Source organism: Lissotriton vulgaris, chromosome 7 (assembly GCF_964263255.1).
Source record: "Lissotriton vulgaris chromosome 7, aLisVul1.2, whole genome shotgun sequence".
NCBI classification, from domain to species: domain Eukaryota; kingdom Metazoa; phylum Chordata; class Amphibia; order Caudata; family Salamandridae; genus Lissotriton; species Lissotriton vulgaris.
This window is the reverse complement of record NC_141695.1, coordinates 1,737,700,312-1,737,719,675: the sequence shown is the minus strand read 5'-3', so window position 1 is coordinate 1,737,719,675 and position 19,364 is coordinate 1,737,700,312. Positions and strand designations below refer to the sequence as shown.

The 19,364-nt window shown below is 50.4% G+C and overlaps 1 protein-coding gene across 1 annotated transcript in view; it reads right to left on the bottom strand.

The window, feature by feature from the left end:
- Positions 1-4,810: 4,810 nt before the first annotated feature.
- The window catches only part of LAMTOR3 (late endosomal/lysosomal adaptor, MAPK and MTOR activator 3), a 57,807-nt gene continuing 43,253 nt past the window's right edge, over positions 4,811-19,364 (bottom strand). The window contains exon 7 of the mRNA XM_086932991.1: positions 4,811-5,727. Within this exon, the coding sequence (XP_086789117.1) occupies positions 5,654-5,727 (74 nt within the window). The 3' untranslated portion in view covers positions 4,811-5,653. The remainder of the gene's footprint in view (positions 5,728-19,364) is intronic.

Below are 19,364 nucleotides of genomic sequence, written 5' to 3'. Positions count from 1 at the left end.
TCCATACAATGTCATCCAACAAGCTGGAGGGAGCCAACTGCTTGTGGAGTTCCCGCCACATGCAGATATGGGTGCCAGAGTGCCCATTGATCAGAGTCTGCGGGAGGGTGGAGGCGAGAGTACCTGGACACTTCCACCTTCCCAGCCAGCACCTGTGAAACTTCCAGTTCTGCAGTTAGCGCCTATTCCCGTTCCTGCCCTGCAGCTGTTGTCACTGGTCCCCTTTGCAGCCCTCCAGCTAGCCGCCCAAAGTGCTACCACAGTTGCTGCAACACCTGTCCAGCCAGTGGTTACGACAACTCCATACCTTTACATAGATGAGAGCACCCCCAAATAGGAGCAGCTCTTGTTGCGAGTGTTCCAACTGTGGAAATTGATAGCCATGTGCCACGTCCATCGGAAAGCGAAGGCTCTTTAAGGTATGTTTGGGGTGAAAGTGGAGTTGGAGAAAATCATTAAAGCAATGATTCGAGTTGGAGTTCATTGTTGGGCACAATGAAGAACTCTTGTTCTTTAGCCAAGAAGCCGCTAGGCGTGCTTGTGAAACCCACAAAGTACAAGAAGGAACAACAATAAAATTTGGAATGGCGTTTTTTTAAAAGCTTAACTTTAAGAAAGAATTTCCGGATGTTCATGGCTGAAAATGCAGTTAAGAGCATGCGAACTCCTGGAGTAAAATGGAAAATTATGGCACTTTATACTCAAATGTGGAGCAATACCCAGAATTTTAGAAATATATGGACTAAAAAAAACAAAGGAAAAGAAAGATGAGGAAAAGCTTCCAGAAGGGGATGGTTGCAGAAGTGACCTCGAAATTAAGACTCACCCCTCTAGGAAGGTGCGTGGGGGAGCTTGTGTGCATGTACTGGAAGATAACATTTTAATAAATGTATATGAGAATGGAAACCTGTATTTCAATTTGACCATTCGCTTAATAAAATACCCTTAAAAGTCCAAAAGATTTTAGTTGGGGGAAGCAGGGAGGCAAGATGGCCGCCGTGACTCTGTAGAGAGAAGTCGCACTCTATACTCTCTCCTATCCTAGGATGATGGAGTATTGGTGACCCCAGGGATGTGGGTTCTGATTGACCGGACTTTCCTTGCCACAGCTGACGTACTCAACCCAGTCTGGTTGAGGGGATCGTGGGTCTTCCCTGTGAGAGGAGTGAAGAGGAAACTGATAGACTGGATTAACTGTTGGAGAGGTTTTCTCAACGGTATGAAAGTACTCCCAAATATGTCCCAAAGACTGAAGGCGGATAAAGACAAAGCTGCAGCAGCAGGATCGACTAAGGCTTCAGGCGCCGCTCTGAGAGAGGGGGCTATCCCAAAGACAGCCCCTGCGAGAAAAGCGCCGGATTTCTCGGGCCGAAACCTGAAGAACACGCCAGTAAAGCAGCAGGAGAAGAAATTAGAAGCGGGACCTGAGACCCGATCAGCACTGCACAAAGCTGCAAAGGATAATGCACCAGACGGGAAGCCCCAGCGAGCGCATGCAGGTCATGGAATCGGTAGGGACCAGAAGAGGCAAGCGACCTTACCAGAGTCGTTCACCACGAAGATCCCTCTGTCAGTCCCCCGCCTAGAGCTCCCCGCAGACACGCAGCAGCAGAGGGGGCAGCAGTCGACAGTTACCGGCGAGCAGAGGATCAGAGAGACAAACGCGGAAGCAGACGCTGCAGACCGCGAGGACGCAAGCAGCGAAGCCCCGGTTGCTAGGCAACAGAGAAGCAGCGTAGGAGGCGGTATGGAGAACGGAGAGCAGCAAGCAGAAGCTCCAGCAGCCGTGAGAGGAGAGGAGACGGAGTCGGCGGCGGGTAAGACTTTGGGATGTGACCCGGTCAGTATCAGTGACAATATTAATGCCCCTAAACAACTTACAACTACAAATACAAATAATGAGTTAATGCTAGACGCTCTTTTGTCAGTAGAGGCGGAACTGCTTGATATTTGTCCGAAGGCTACTGAAGCAAGCTGGGGTAGCACGCAGAGTCTAACGGAGCAGCAGGGGCCACAGCACGGGCTCTGTCTGGATCCAGACTTGGGGAGAAATAATAAAAGCCTTGACAGAAGCGCGAGGGGAGGCTCACCAGAGTTTTTCTCGGTTAATGAGGGAACAGACTCATCAGAACTAAGCGAGATGGAAACAGAGGAGGAGGAAAGCGGGACTGAATGTACTCCCGACTCAGACATCAGCAACTGTCCCAGTGAATTAGGTACCAAAAAGAAAAAGGGTGCTTTGGGAGCAAAGACAAGAAGTGGAAGAGGCTCAAGAAGTAGCATGTCTAAGAAACTATCATGGGACTATGCCGCTACTTCAGAGACCTACAAAGAAAGTGAGCAGGAAAGAGGGGAAAAGGAGGGAAAGCAGGGTAACCAAAGGGTAACCTTAGAAATGCTGTTTGGAACCCTGAAGCAGATGCAAAAGGAGGCAAGAACTGAGAGCAAAAATAGGTGTTCTCAAAAATAATGGCAAAAATCGAATCCTTAGTTATACCCTCTCAGCATGGTTTCATTCCAGGGAGAGGGACAACTCACCACACCAGGCAGGTTATCACGGCATTCGATGCTGCAGATATCCTGGAAGAACCTATGGCAGCAGTTTTCCTTGACGCCGAAAAGGCCTTCGATAGGGTCTCATGGGGATATCTGTGGGAAGTTTTAAGGTGGCATGGCATAGGACCAGGCTATATAAAGGCCATGCAAACGCTATATATAGCCCCTACGGCCAAGATAAGAATCAGTAGAGGTTACACAAATGCAGTTAACATTCAGAGAGGCACAAGACAGGGTTGTCCCTCTTCTCCCTTGCTGTTTGCTTTATACCTTGACCCTTATATTCGCAAACTGGAAATGAACCAGCAAATAATGCCATTGGTAATAAATGGGCGCAGACTGAAATCATTAGCTTATGCGGATGACGTTGCTATTTTGACTCCAGAACCAGTAGCCGCCATTAGGGTAATCGAACTGGAAGCTGAGAGTTTTGGCCAGTTCTCTGGTTATAAGCTGAATACAACCAAGACGCAGATAGTTAAAAACCAGTGGGCAAGGTGTAATGATGGTAGAGTGACAAGTACGGCATCCTATTTAGGGGTGCAAATGACGGCAGAGATAAGTAAAATTGTGGAGAATAATATGGATCCCTTGATAACTCAAATGAAAAAAGATTTAGAAAGAATGAACAATTTGCACCTGTCGTTAGTTGGCTGTACAAACATTATCAAAATGCTGATTTTACCAAAATTTCTCTATGTATTTAGGGCGGTACCATTACTGATTGAAGCCAGCTGGTTTAATTGTATAGAGGCTATATGTAATAGGTTTATCTGGGCCCAAGGTAAAACCCGGAGAGCATATAGATACATGACACTACCGAGAGAAAAAGGGGGGTGGGGGGCACCAGATTTTCGTTTATATTATATGGCTTGTGTGCTGCAGTATATCCAAGGTCTTATTGGCGGAAGCCCTGACGATGTTACAATCCAGAAAATGTCTACAGATGTGTATGCTGTAACCCTTGGGGTAAATGCAGAGAATTGTTTTTTAAAGTGTATTGATTACAGTTATTTCAAGAGGACTAAGTTTAAAACTGTTAAGGCAGCCGTTACGACATGGAATGCATTTTTGAAGAGGGTAAAACTTGGGAGATACAACAGATATGTTTTATTAACTAACAACAGGTCACTACCAAAGGATATTTTCGGAGACCATATTATGGCAGAGTGGGCACTGAAGGGGGTTACACAAATTGGAGACCTGTATGCACAAGATGGCTTTATGCAATTTTCAGAGCTGAGAGGAAAATATGGGTTAGATAATAGGGGATTTTTTAAATACCTACAGATTAGAAGTTTCCTCAACAGCAAAGTCGGGGGTCCTGCAGGCTTTAATAAAGTTGGTATATTGGAGAAAATAAAACTGTCAGGAGATTGCACTATTAAAACGCTCTATGCAGCATTGGTGGAAGGTAAGCAGGATGATTTAGATAAATTTAGTAAAAAATGGGAAGACAAATTGGGTATTGATCCAAGATGCTTTTATGACTCACTGAAATTTGGAGCAACGATATTATGCGCTGCCCCGCTGCAGTCGCAGCATTATAAAACATTGTACTCTCTGTACTTTACACCGGCAAAAGATTGCTAAGTGGGGTGGGAATCAAGGAATCAATTGTCCCAGATGTAATGAAGTGGAAGCAGATAGTGTACACATCTTTGCTTCATGCCCACAGTTAAGAACTTTGATTAGGGGAATTGAGGGGTTTTTGGCGAACTCATTGGATATTGCGATAACACTTACGCCAGCTTTGGTTATGTTAGGGGTGAGCGACGATGTGCAGACACATTACCCCGAATATGCTGAATTCCTTTTTGTGGTAATGGCTGTCTATAGACTAACATTAGCCAGAGCATGGCTCGATAAAAATCCTCCGAATATGCAATGCTGGCTGGCAAACACTCTATATGCGTATAATATAGAGGAAAACATTTTTGCCCGGAAGGGTAGGAGTGGAAGACGGTTGGGGAGAAGAATCTGGGACCCACTATGTAAATGGAAAGAGGGTCAAAGAAGGAATAGCTAGGGGTAGAGGGAAGTAGTAGTCTTTAGTCTGGATGTTAAATGTTTGTTTTGGGCTTCTTCATCGCTGATTACAGATTATGTTTTTTTACCCTTAGAAGATTGATACCACGGTGTACTTTGTGTTTGGCCAAAAAGTCTATTGTATTTTGATATTCAAACCTTGTTGTATCGGAAATGCTCATAATTATTTGTTGTAATAAAGAAAATTATAAAATAAAAAAAAATAAAAGTCCAAAAGATTTTATTGTGAAAGCCTGAAAACATTGAAAAATATTTAAGAAGCAAGTAAATGTAGGGACATGCAAACAAGATTTTTTCACAACAAAATTATAAGCAAATTCAGTTACGCTACAGAGAACCAATGCCACAAAATACCAAGTCTTATGGCAAAACCTACAACCCAGAGTTTCTCAACTCGATTTTGAAATCTGCACAAACACAGAAGAGTCGGACACTGATTGGGCACAATTATCGTCACACCAGACAGAAATGACTGCATCTTCAACAAGCATCCTCTGATGTAATCAGAAGAAAAATAGGTCTTGTTATTCAGGAGCACAACAACTCCACAAAACAGAGACTCTGTCAAACATCCAAATGATTCCAATTATTGGCGTGTCTTCTCACGACAGCATTCGGCTTTCATGAGTGTACATTCTTTCCGGTATGTGCAACGGGGAACAACATTAAATGCAGTATATGATTCCACAAAACAGGAAAGGCTTTGGAGCGGATTATATTCATTCTAACCAGAATCATTTCAATGCCCCATCCTGAAATGCAGAAATGACAACACGGCGTTTATCGGTAGCACACATTCCAACCTCACAAGGTCAGTTAGGAAGCATTTTTTTAGGTCATTTTTTTTTCCTCCAAGCTTTATACTTTTTACGCTAAGTGCCATTTTTATTAAGGAAAGCAGGACTTCGTATTGGTAACTACCAGCCCAAGTCATCCTGTTAAATTCTGTGTGAAAAGCGTCTCTTGGGCTTCGTGGAGCGGGCAGCCGCTAATCCCATTGAGTCAACGTCATGAATGGGTGCCAGGGTTTGACAATCCAACGTCGGATTTACGCCACTTCCACCACCTGCCTCAGTTGTTCACACAAGGGCCCAAGTTCCTTCTCCAAGCTGACGATTAATCCTGTACGAATACAGAAAGAAAACATTGGAACATGAGTCAAGTGAGGAGCACTTAGGATCAGACAAACTGTCTACAGCAGGTTTACATACAAAAGAGAACTAATTTCAATACAACTGTGATTATGTGGATTCCGAAAACATTCCGACTTCCTATAGTAAGGCAAGAATCTGTTCGTCCCCGAGTCACAGTTGTCAATACAGGAATCACCTGTGACCTTCATGCTGAACAAAACCTATGGTGAGGACACGTGCATGTTTAACACAAATACCGTGCTAGTCCAGAACCCACACTTGCAGTTACACGAGTGTGTGATTTGTGCTGGTGCACACCGTGAACCACTGCTCTAAACCCCTTTGAATGTTCCCTTATGGAATATACCAAAGAAGTGTTTGTTCCAAACCTGATCCATTATTCGTCGTTTCGGCCTGGCCATTCACCGGGCTAAATGTCAACGGGGTGAACTCGCCAGTATTGGAAATAGAAACATACAATCCATAAACATATTTGCACCCTTCAGTTGTACTTAGGATTTTCGCCCAGTGTGTTCGCTTTTTTTGTCCCCTGAGTTACAGAATCGTGTTCTGTAGATATTGAGGCAAGCAGATAAGACTAGAAAGGCAGGTTAATTGTAGCACTAATTTTATTTTTGTGGTGGGGCAGGAGGATGTATGGGGGCAGCGGAAAAGTGTGGCATTGGAAAATGCAGGCATAACCCACAAACCTGTGAGTTTGTGGCCAGACGTGCATTTTGTGTAACGTATGGCACCCAAGAAAAGCAAGTAAAGCTACTTTTTACAAAAATCAGGCGTAAGAGCATTTCCAGGGTGGGAAATAGTGCCTCCCTGTCAGGGCTTTAAATGGCCCGGGTCTCACCTGTGCTGAGCACTGGCAGTTTTATTTTAAGGGGTCTCGAAACGGGTCTCCATCGGGCTCCGTTTTGCGCTCCGGTTTTTTCCAGACTGCAGTGACAGCAGGCACATCGATGTGCACGTGCTCACACTGCTCACTTCTCACTAGTGAAGAAGTTACAGCATGACGTCATGCCAGGTGAGCGTGGTAGGGGAAGGAAAATTCTTTAAAGAAAGTAATGTTCTCTCTGGATTTCCCTTCTCTTTTTGAAATTCAGGAGCAGCAACATTGTTGTGGTGTCACTAGAGCTTTAAGAGGAAGCTTTTTCAATATTATTTATAAGCCATAGTTGCTGCTTATCTATCTTATGTATATAACAAACATTGACAAAGCCAATAGTCCTGACCTGTAGGTATGAGGTTACTTGTATCATATATCTGGATGTAGTGACAGAAACACAGATTTTTAGCTTATGTGTTCATAAGCCACACTCTTAATTACATTGGCCACGCCGCTTTGAGAGAGACACCCCCCCCCCCGCCCACAGTTTTTTCATCCCACTTAAAGCCCTGATCTCTACATTCAACAGGGTGGAGAGGTTTCTCCATGTATACTCTAGGGGAAATTTGTGCATCTTAAAAGAGCTGTAACTTTGAAATGATCATAAGCGGAAATGTATAAGCTTTGTAAACTTATTTTATTGAGGTTTCAATATAAATAACCAGAGAGGCAAGCCAGTACCAGACAACGATAAAACAAGAAATTAAGACAGAGGAGATACAAGGTCAAGACACGACAAGCACAGCAAGGAGTGGAGGCCTGTACAGCAACTCACTAAGAGGGCAAAAGGGCAATTATTATTCATGAATGGCAAGTGGCAGCGCTCGTGAGATTTCTTAATGAATCAATCTAGTATATGTTCCAAGCCTCCAATGCCGAGCATTGGTTCTCTGTAGACATTGTGGGTGAGTAAGCTATTTTAGAGAATTCCCATTTATTGACAGAGTTAGATGGCTAAGCGAGCACAGGACTCCAAGACTGAAGTGAGGTCGAGTCGCCACGACTCGCTTTTCAAATCTTTTCTTGCTCTCGTTTAACTGCAGTTTTTCTAGTGACCACTAGGTGGCAGTAAAATGCAGCAAACTGGTGTTTAAAGTGCTTGTTTGGATGCAGTGTTGCATTTGTAGCAGGATTAAATGACAAATCTATGATAGAGAAAACTAAAAGCCCTGGTCGGAAGGTCAAACGCAGAAATGGGGAAAAGCCACAAATAGGAGCAAAACAACTGAGCCTGACGGGAAATATATCCAATCTTGAGCAAGGATTGGCTCGGTGTGGTATTGTATCCAAAGCTCTCTGCGACAGACTACTGGAGCGGTCTGTAAAAAGACTGCCACAATGAGCCACCATGGATTTCCAAGGAAATATAGCCTTGTATAGGTCTACAGGCGGTATAACATGGTCTACACCACTCCCCTTCACAAACCAGGACTGTGTAGATGTTCATGTTTACGAACAAGTACTTGCAAGTCAGGAAAACTCTCCTTACAAACCCAATACCAAGCACCATCTTCTTTTGCTTGCAAGCCACCGCTTTAGGAAGAAGGCCACTGTTTTGCAGCATGTAACAAACATGTGATCGACTTTAGCACATGCTGTAAACAGAAAATGCTACTTACCTGCAACAGATTTGCACCCTGTAACCCTTACCCTCAGCTCCCTGGATATGTTCAATGTTTTTATATCATCAGTCCAAGTACGTCAATTTCACATTTTGATGATGTACAGAGTACACATGAGCTGTACTGCTTTTCTAATACTTTCATATATCTTTACTTACTCTTTGCAGCATAACAAGCTATCTAAAGGTGGTGTTGGACAGGCCACATGAAGGGCTCGCTCCCTCCCCGCATGACAGGGCCCGGACACCGGCTCTCCAGGTGCTACCCACAGAAGCAACCCGCACTCCGTCCCCTACGGGACTCCTGCCCCCGGACATCTCTGTATCACGGGCCCGGGCCACCGTCAGCACCATTGCCCGGCCCGGCCGCCATCTTGGACACTGCACCACGAGGCCGCATGGCCTCAGCTCGACCCCAACCCTGGGCCTGGCCAGGCCCCGACATCCCGGCACCACCATCCACCCAGGAGGTGAACGGACCACTTGGCAGGTCAATGGGAGGAAAAAGTGTCGATGGCTCTCCCCCGCCAGGTGCCGATCGCCCCCAGCCTCCCCGGGTGCTGGTTCCACCCCCCTGCTGGGTGTCTGGACTCCCTCATCCCGGACCTCCCGACCTCCAAGTGCGAGGGTCCGGACATCAAAGGCCGCCAGACCTATAACTGGGGCAGCTCCAGAGCAGGAAGGCAGTTGTATCCTGGAGTCGAGAGACACCGAGAAGAACTCATCCTTGACAGACTGCTGGCACTGCCGCAGCCCTGCCTTGTGAACTGTCGTCCTGCCGCTGGCGCTGCCGCGGCCCTCTGCAACCTTCATCCTCGTCCGGACCTGCTGGCGCTGCCGCGGCCCGTTGTAACTACCATCTTCGTCGGGACCTGCTGGCGCTGCCGCGGACCGTTGCCACCTTCGATGTCCCCGGGACCTGCTGGCGCTGCCGCGGCCCGTCCTCCTAGAACGCCGAGCTCGAGGATTGTGAGCTACCCATCATCTCATCGCAACTACCATATTGGTAATAAGACTGTCCCGCTACCCCCTTTCCCATCCAAGAGACTAGAATCGAGGGGACCCCTGAGTCCAGACCTCCTTGTACCATTCTACCGTACCTCAAGATTGCTTATAAAGAACGTTAAATCTTATCTTTGTGTGGTGTCCATCTGTGGGGGGGAAGTTACTTGTCTATACGATCGCTGGAGACGGCTCTCCCCGGAGACCTCTCCCCTTGTCCTCGGCCGACCCTCCAGGTCCCGTCTAACATTGGTGGCCAGCGGCGCGATCCGAACCAACGCGTAATCGTACAGAAAGCAACTCACCCCACGACTAAACCACAATGTCGACCCAAGAGAGCGGGTCTACGGAGAAATTCCAAATGGAGAAACAGGAGGAGTACAGCCATCGAGAATTAAAACAATTTTGTATGGAACTGGGCATTGCTACCACCGGTCTGAGCACAAAAGATGACTTTAAACACGCCCTAGAATCGTGGGCAGAAGCAAATACCGCCGGTCCCCGGGACCAACACATCGAAGCACCAGAGACTAGCACCGCTCCTTCCGAAGAAAGGAGAACGGGTCTCTCCCGGGAAGAGATCCAAGAGCGAGAAAAAAGCAGACTGCACGAATTACAGTTGGCACGGCTCAAATTGGATGGAGAACTAAAACTAGCGGAACAAAAATTGAACCTAGAACACTTACAGCTCCGAGAAGAGCGGGAAGAAAAGCAAAGACAAAGAGAGCTCGAAGAAAAAAGACTGGCATACGAACACGAGCGCAAACTGGCAGAGATAGAACTACGAAAGCAAAACAAAGACCTGGGGATGCCCGAGCCACCGCGCACCCCAGGAGCTACAGAACCAAAGGTCCACATTCCCAAAGATGTCGTCCGAGAGTATTACCGAAACGACGACATACAACAGTGGTTCAAGGCCTACGAGATCGCCATGACCTCCCACCGGATCGATCGAAGTGACTGGGGAGCCGGTCTATGGGGGAGGTTCGTCAATGAAGGCCGTGATGCCCTGTTACAGCTCCCGGACCATCAAATGACGTCCTATGATCACATGAAGGCCGCCCTCCTCACTCGATATGGGCTGACACCCGAAATGTACCGCCAGAGGTTCCGCGACTGCACCCGAATCCCAGGTACAACTTGGGTGGAATATGTAAACTATTTCAGCCGAGCCCTTGAGGGATGGATCAAGGGGAGCCACGTAACGACCTACGAGCAGCTTTTTAACCTCGTCGTATGGGAGCACCTCTCCAACAACTGCTTCGTCGAGCTCAGGCAGCACCTCCTCGACAGTAAATTGACTGATCCACGGCAGCTCGCCGCCGAGGCTGACCGATGGGAAAGCACCCGAGTGGGCCGGGGTGGGCCGAACGAGCAGAACAGGAACAACCAAGGCCATCACCGTCCCCGAGGAGGAGGAGGAGGAGGAGGCCAGGGCCGGGGGAAAGACGCCGTCCCGGCCGCTCCCGCTACCAGCACCGGGGCAACCCCCCGATGCGCCCGGGATTCAGAGCCAATGTCACTTGTCACCGGTGCCAGCGAGTCGGTCACTACGCCAATGACCCGAACTGCCCAAAGAACCAGACTCCGGGGCCCCGCCAGGTAGCTGCCGCCGCCCTAGGAGAAGAGCAAGTCTCCGAAGAGCATGAAGAATACGAACAAGAGCAACAAGAGTGGGAACCGGCCGCCATGGTCCTGGCGTGCCTAGGGGGAAGAGACATGATCCCGCGGGCTTCCCTACCCGCCAACACCAGAAAATACAGTCAGTGGGTGAACATAAATGGGCGCAAGGCTGAAGCCCTACGTGACACGGGGGCCAGCGTGACGGCCGTCCGCTGTCACCTGGTGACCCCAGAACAAATCCTACCGAACATTCTCTGCCCCGTCCGTTCAGCCGACAATTCGGAGAGCCTGTGTCGGATGGCCTGCGTCCCCTTCGAATGGGGAAGAGTATCCGGCATGCTGAAGGTGACGGTCCGCGATGATGCCCCCGTGGACTGTCTCCTGGGGAACGATCTCAAGAGTTCCCCGTGGGCCGCCGTGGAAAGAAGAGAGCACCTGGGGATGTTGGGCCTCCCGGACTGGGCGTGCGTAACCACCCGGTCCATGGCGGCCCGCGCCATCCCCCGACCCGAAGAACCCGAATGGCCAGCACCTCCTCCCCCGATCGCTCCAGTGGGGGACGCCGACCCCCCCGGAACAAACCCAAGAAGAACTCGCTCAGCCCCAGGACCTCCCAGACCTGGCCCAGTGGCGTCAAGAAGGGGGACCCACCCAGGAACAATTCCGTCAAGAGCAAAAGACATGTCCCTCCCTCGAGGGACTACGACAGCAAGCACTCGCCCAGAGCGCGGGAGATACCGCCGGGGCCCACTGGATCTATTGGGACAATGATCTATTGTACAGCGAACAAAGAATCGCAGAGTTGGGGGCCAGTCGAGTGTTGGTGGTGCCCCTCCGTTTTAGAGACTTCCTGTTGAACTTGGCCCACGACGTCCCCGTGGCCGGACACTTGGGTCAGGACAAAACCTACAACCGCCTGGTGACCCACTTTTACTGGCCCAAAATGAGAAATGACGTACTCAACCACTGCCGGTCCTGTCCCACTTGTCAGGCCAGCGGGAAGAGCGGCCGCAAACTCAAGGCACCCCTGCGACCCTTCCTGGTGGTTACCACCCCGTTCGAAAAGGTGGGAATAGACATTGTGGGGCCCCTGGACCCCCGAACAGCACAAGGGCATCGATTCATCCTGGTACTGGTGGACCACGCCACCCGCTATCCCGAGGCCATCCCCCTTCGAACTGTAACAGCACCGGTGGTCGGCCGAGCCTTAATGGGGATCTTCTCCCGGGTGGGCTTCCCCCGGGAAGTCGTCAGCGACAGAGGCACGAACTTTATTTCAAAATATATGAAATCCCTCTGGCAGCAGTGCGGGGTCACCTACCGATTCACAACCCCCTATCACCCGCAAGGAAACGGACTGGTTGAGCGGTTCAACCGCACACTCAAGGGAATGATTATGGGGTTGGAAGAGCCCCTCCGCCGCCAGTGGGATGTGCTACTCCCGTGCCTCCTCTTCGCCTACCGAGAAGTCCCTCAGAAGTCCCTCGGCTTCAGCCCCTTCAAACTCTTGTACGGACACCCTGTTCGAGGGCCCCTCAGCCTAGTCAAGGAAGGTTGGGAGATGGCCCCCCTGAAAATCCCTCCAGACGTCTACAAGTACCTCCTGACCCTCCGCAATCAGACCAGGCGATTCCGAGAGATCGCCAAAGCCAATCTTGAGGCCAGTCAGGAGGACATGAAGAAATGGTACGATCAGAACGCCTCCTCCATAGAGTTCGAACCTGGCCAGCAAGTATGGGTGATGTCCCCCACCGAACCTTGTGCCTTGCAGGATAAGTGGACGGGGCCCTTCAAGGTGATCGAGCGCAAGAGCCCCGTCACCTATCTCATCGACATGAAATCTCCCCTGAACCCCCTCCGGGTCCTCCACGCCAACAGACTCAAACCCCACTTTGTGCGCTCGGAGCTCAGCCTACTGATGGCTACAGACAGTGGAGCAGAAGAAGACTCCGAGCCCCTCCCTGACCTACTGAGGACCCGTGAGAAAGATGGTTCAGTAGACGGGGTCCGACTCTCAGATGCCCTAACCTCGGAGCAGCGCCAAGACTGTCGGGCTCTCCTGCTGCAATTCGCAGCCCTATTTTCCCTCACCCCAGGGGTCACCCCCTGGTGCTTGCACGACGTGGACACTGGGGACAGTCCCCCTATCAGACATCGGGCGTACCGCGTACCAGATCGGGTACGTGCCTGCATCCAAGAAGAAGTGTCGAAAATGCTCACACTAGGAGTCATCGAACCCTCGGACAGCCCCTGGGCCAGCCCAGTCGTGCTGGTCCCCAAGGCTGCTGCCCCCGGCACCACCCCTGAGCTCCGATTCTGCGTTGACTATCAGGGTCTGAACGCTGTCACCCGGACCGACGCTCACCCCATTCCCCGAGCCGATGAACTGATCGACCGCATGGGGGCTGCCCGCTACCTCAGCATCTTCGACCTGACAGCGGGCTACTGGCAGATCGGCCTCACCCCCAGGGCGCAAGAACGGTCCGCTTTCTCCACCCCGGATGGTCACTACCATTTCAAAATGATGCCATTCGGAAAGAAAAACGCTCCAGCAACCTTTCAACGCCTGGTGAACCAGGCATTGGCGGGCCTCGAAGAGTTCAGCGCCGCCTACCTGGACGATATCGCGGTTTACAGCCGCCACCGCCACCTCCGAGAGGTCCTGCAGGCCCTCCAACAGGCCGGCCTCACAATCAAGGCCAGCAAATGCCAGATTGGCCAGGGGTCCGTGACCTACCTCGGACACCAAGTGGGGAGCGGTCTGGTGGCCCCCCTCCAGCTCAAGATCGCTGCCATCCAGTCCTGGCAGCCACCCGTAACGCAAACCGAGGTCCGGGCCTTCTTGGGGCTCACCGGATACTACCGGCGGTTTGTGAAGGACTATGGCAGCATTGTGGGGCCCCTCACGGCACTTACATCCAAGAACCAGCCAAAAAGAGTCGACTGGACTCCCGACTGTCAAGCGGCCTTCGAGAAGTTGAAGGTCGCCATGTGCACCGCCCCGGTACTCCAGGCTCCCGACTACAACCGGGAGTTCATCTTCCAGACTGATGCCTCCGACCATGGCATTGGGGCCGTCCTCTCCCAACTGAACCCCGAGGGAGTCAACCAACCAGTGGCCTTCATCAGCAGACGTCTGTTGGCCCGAGAACAGCGCTGGAGCACCATCGAGAGGGAGGCCTTCGCAGTAGTATGGGCCCTCAAGAAGCTCCGGCCCTACCTCTTCGGTACCCACTTTCGGGTGCAAACAGATCATCGCCCCCTGCAATGGCTAATGCAGATGCGGGGGGGAAATCCCAAGCTCTTGCGATGGTCCATCTCCCTGCAGGGGATGGACTTCACGGTGGAGCACCGCCCTGGCCAAGATCACGCCAACGCGGATGGCCTGTCACGCTTTTTCCGCCTCGACGAGGAAAGTCCCCAAGAGAATGGGTGACTCTCCCCGCCTTCAGCTGGGGGGGACGCATGTTGGACAGGCCACATGAAGGGCTCGCTCCCTCCCCGCATGACAGGGCCCGGACACCGGCTCTCCAGGTGCTACCCACAGAAGCAACCCGCACTCCGTCCCCTACGGGACTCCTGCCCCCGGACATCTCTGTATCACGGGCCCGAGCCACCGTCAGCACCATTGCCCGGCCCGGCCGCCATCTTGGACACTGCACCACGAGGCCGCATGGCCTCAGCTCGACCCCAACCCTGAGCCTGGCCAGGCCCCGACATCCCGGCACCACCATCCACCCAGGAGGTGAACGGACCACTTGGCAGGTCAATGGGAGGAAGAAGTGTCGATGGCTCTCCCCCGCCAGGTGCCGATCGCCCCCAGCCTCCCCGGGCGCTGGCTCCACCCCCCTGCTGGGTGTCTGGACTCCCTCATCCCGGACCTCCCGATCTCCAAGTGCGAGGGTCCGGACATCAAAGGCCGCCAGACCTATAACTGGGGCAGCTCCAGAGCAGGAAGGCAGTTGTATCCTGGAGTCGAGAGACACCGAGAAGAACTCATCCTTGACGGACTGCTGGCGCTGCCGCAGCCCTGCCTTGTGAACTGTCGTCCTGCCGCTGGCGCTGCCGCGGCCCTCTGCAACCTTCATCCTCGTCGGGACCTGCTGGCGCTGCCGCGGCCCGTTGTAACTACCATCTTCGTCGGGACCTGCTGGCGCTGCCGCGGACCGTTGCCACCTTCGATCCCCCCGGGACCTGCTGGCGCTGCCGCGGCCCGTCCTCCTAGAACGCCGAGCTCGAGGATTGTGAGCTACCCATCATCTCATCGCAACTACCATATTGGTAATAAGACTGTCCCGCTACCCCCTTTCCCATCCAAGAGACTAGAATCGAGGGGACCCCTGAGTCCAGACCTCCTTGTACCATTCTACCGTACCTCAAGATTGCTTATAAAGAACGTTAAATCTTATCTTTGTGTGGTGTCCATCTGTGGGGGGGGGGGGGGGGGGGGGGGGGGGGGGGGGATGTATATTGCGAATATTGCAAAATCACGTACTCAGAGATTCCTCTGAGGTGCTTACAATCCACATTGTACATATATCGTTTAACTTATCCCCCCTTTCTACCCCTGTAGGGTCGTGTTATGCCCTATCTTCGCAAAGGAGAAGTCTGTCTTATACCGTATCCATCTAAGTACTCCCGTTTATTGGGGATATTCTAGGCATTACCACGGCGTCTATGTCTTCCTGCCAGACTGAATCAATTCTACCTCCCCGTCCGGGGGGTCTTCTGGTTTAAGTATATCTGTTATCATGAGGTACCAGGCCCTCGCGTCTTCTTCCACTTTATCATCTCGCCTGACTTTTTTCAAGAGTACCAGCTCTGCTATGGCCCATTCATTCGCGTCTCAAATCCATGGGACCGGTTCCCCTAAGACGTCTCCAGATCTCCTAGAAAGACTGTGATCCTCAGGGTTGAAAGGTTTCAGCGATTGCTTTAGGTGTCGCAGCCACAACCTAATTTTGGACATACAGAAGGGAGCAGGACTTCAAGGAAGGATACAAGCAAGTGGGAAAGATCTGTGGAATCAGCCCTTGTATCTGAGAAAATAATGGTTTGCTCTTTTGTGGACATGTTGACTTTCTTGGCCAGTCTAAAAGTAAACCTGGAATTCAGGATGTTCAGCTTGAAGTTCTTGCAAGAAATCAGCTTTAAAAAGTCCTGAATCAGCACTGCAAATGTAACACTGATGTAAAAATATTTCTGTGAAAGCAGAAAAATATTCCTAACGCAAATCTTCCACCGAAGGTGGTGGCAGCGCAGGAACGAACGTTCGCAGCTTTGCTTCCAGATTCCGTGTGGAGCACCCTCATGACACGTTAACCGCAATCCGCAGCCCGAGGCATAGTGCAGAGGGGACGGAGGCTGAACCGCCCAGGGACCTGAGGAGCGATCTAGGGCTCAGTCTAATCTGGGACCAGATACAGGGAATGCAGAGGTAAAAGGTCTGCATTGAGGATAGAGAACCTGCACGTGAAGCTGGGCGAAGGCAGCTTATGCACTGTATAGGAACCAATATGGGGCAGCATTAGAGGGTAGTTGCCACCGGGCCCCAGTGAGGCGAAAGAGGCACCTTGCCAAATGGTGGAGGAGAGCTCTTGCTCTGGGATGTCCAAATGTAGGCATGCTGGATACCTGCTGATATTGCAAGCAGCACCCTCATTGGAGCAGTGTAACTGACAGGAGTTCACGCAAGGTTATGCAAGAATATGAGAATAGGATTTTCCAGCTTACGCCACTTTTTGTGTAAGGGTAGACGTGTCTGGCCCAACCCTGGCACCTCACCCGTGAAACTCCTGTAGTGAGTGTAGATCACCTGTAGATCCCTAAGAGATCAGAAGAGTTTCCGAGCTGAAGAGGCACAGTCACAGTAAGAAGAGAAAAACTCTTGTCTATCACCAGAGTTTCTGGGGAGCTGGTGACAGTCCATGACAGCCTACTCTAGAAAAAGTACAGAGAAGAGGGTTTGCGGAGTCACACAAAATGAGGACTCTGACGTTTCACATAGTAGTGGGGGTACTAAACTGATGTGCTCTGTAGCAACTGGGAAAACCAGGAGGAACAGACAGATGGCCATCATACACGATGACAGACAATACAGGTGGTTATGAGCTTCAAGGTGGATAGGTGAAGGGTAAAGGAATAGTCGGACTGCCTGACTGAAACACATGCACCAAATGTATGACTCGTGGACCTCATTAAGCCTGAAGAAGGGTTCATCAATGTTTTCTTCTGCTCTGGCACACAATGTACTGGACCTCTGAAAGCCGCAACTGACAAAATAGCAATAAAGTCAGCTTGTATACTACCCAAGGAGAACATGAAATCTTGTTTAGCAGACTGAAATCAGACTTTGAAAAATCCCGACAGACAACTTAACAGACATAAGCTTGGAAATGGTTAACATCACGACTGATAAGCATGGTTTAAACCAAAGACCTGAGTCGGAAGAAAGCCAGCTACAAGCCTGTGATGAGACAGATCGCCTCACCACTACGTCCACATGCCAATAAGAGTCACAGACCAAGAACCTGCTGGTCAAATGCGGAGAGCTGGAAAACATAAGATTAATCTCATCTGTAATCATAAGGAAGAGGCAGAGGTAGACAGTGTTATCACTTCTACGTTGGAACTCTTCCAGGGCAAACTAACGGAGACATCTGCTTTTAAGACAAGAATAGTTATCATACAGTGGACATAACGTAGGTTCCAACAGGTTTCTGAAAACGATTCATTACTTAGATTTCGAGATTCCTGCCATACCAGTATTTACCAGCACTTGCCCTTTAACTGAGCACAGCATACAGGCCAATCATACAAGAGCTTAATAAATGCCAAATCCAATAACAATGGATTGAGACAGATTGAATGCAATTCAGATGGAAAGGAACAGAAACCACAAGGACCTCACCAGAAAGCGAAAATGATCTGCTTACCACAGCGGAGGGGGGAGGGGGTGATGCTGGGGACATGTCAGACCAGGCGTCCTGCTCCCAGGATCGCCCCGATGTAAGAGACACCAGTCCTACCTGCAGAAGACTCAGAGGAATAAACCAGGAAAGAGGAAATAACTAAGACTGAATACCCAGCAGAGTGCCTTGAGCTTATTAGATGCCACCACATGGTAAGAAACAAACCCTCTTATGAGATCTGGTCAGTTGTAGGTACTTCCTTGGTATCATATTTTGAAAAGGGTGAGAAGGCATGGGGCCACCTGGAGGAGAAATAATAATAAAACAATGTCACTAACAGAGGCTGGGAGGTTGAGGAGGGAGCACTTACCCAAGCAAGCAATAGTTGGAATAAGCACAGGTCTGTTTCAAGGCGCCCGAAGGTCTTATAACATGTGCTGTTAGGAAACAGTTTTAGCTTATTGACAATGTAGTTACAGAGCCCAGAGCATTTGTTGTCCAAGGAAGGCCCATAATAAGCAAGAAGCTACTCATAGCCCCTTGGTCATCTGGAGGATTGGCTTGTCTGCACAGCTTGAAATATTATCAAGATTCTCATTTAAGGATCAGTGTGGAGAAGATCGGCTGTGAAATAGTAAAGAGGCAGATCCACTTGGAGCAAGCACTAGCAATACACCCTTGTCCCAAAAATGTATTCATTCTGGGGTTATCACGACTGCTTTGGAGCTTAGGGCAGTTAAGCACTTCAAGTCAAGTCAAGTCAATAGAATTTCTATAGCGCGCTACATACCCAGAGGGTCTCAAGGCGCTTGAGGAAGGGTGGGAGGATTACTTGTCGAATATCCAAGCTTTGAGTTGCTTTCTGAATGCAAGATGGTTCTGAGTCAGACGAAGGTGAGTGGGGAGTGAGTTCCAGGTTTTGGCGGCCAGGTAGGAGAAAGATCTACATCCCATGGTGGTTTTATTGATGCGAGGCACGGTAGCTAGGGCTTGGCAGGAGGAACGTAGCTGGCGGGGGGGGGGGGGCGGGGTGTAGAAGGAAAGTCGAGTGTTGAGGCAATCGGGTCCGAGTTCGTAAAGTGATTTGTGTGCGTGGGTTAGGAGGCGGAAAGTGATCCTCTTATTGACGGGGAGCCAGTGGAGTTTTCAGGTGACTGGAGATGTGGTCTTTACGTGGGATGTCGAGTATTAGTCTGGCCGAAGCGTTCTGGATGCGTTGGAGTTTTTCTGGACTTTTGCGGTGGTGCCGGCGTATAGGGTGTTTCCGTAGTCCAGGCGGCTAGTCACCAGAGCATGGGTGACCGTTTTTCTGGTTTCAGTGGGGATCCAGCGAAATGTTTTTTTGAGCATGCGAAGAATGTTGAAGCAAGATGATGAGACGGCATTGACCTGCCTGGACATCGAGAGTGAGGAGTCTAAAATGATGCCCAAGTTCCGTGCGTGATCCGTCGGGATGGGTGCTTTTCCAAGAGCCTCTGGCCACCAGGAGTCGTCCCAGGCGGAGGGGGAGGTTCCTAAGATAAGGACTTCTGTTTTATCTGAGTTAAGTTTTAGACGGCTATGCTTCATCC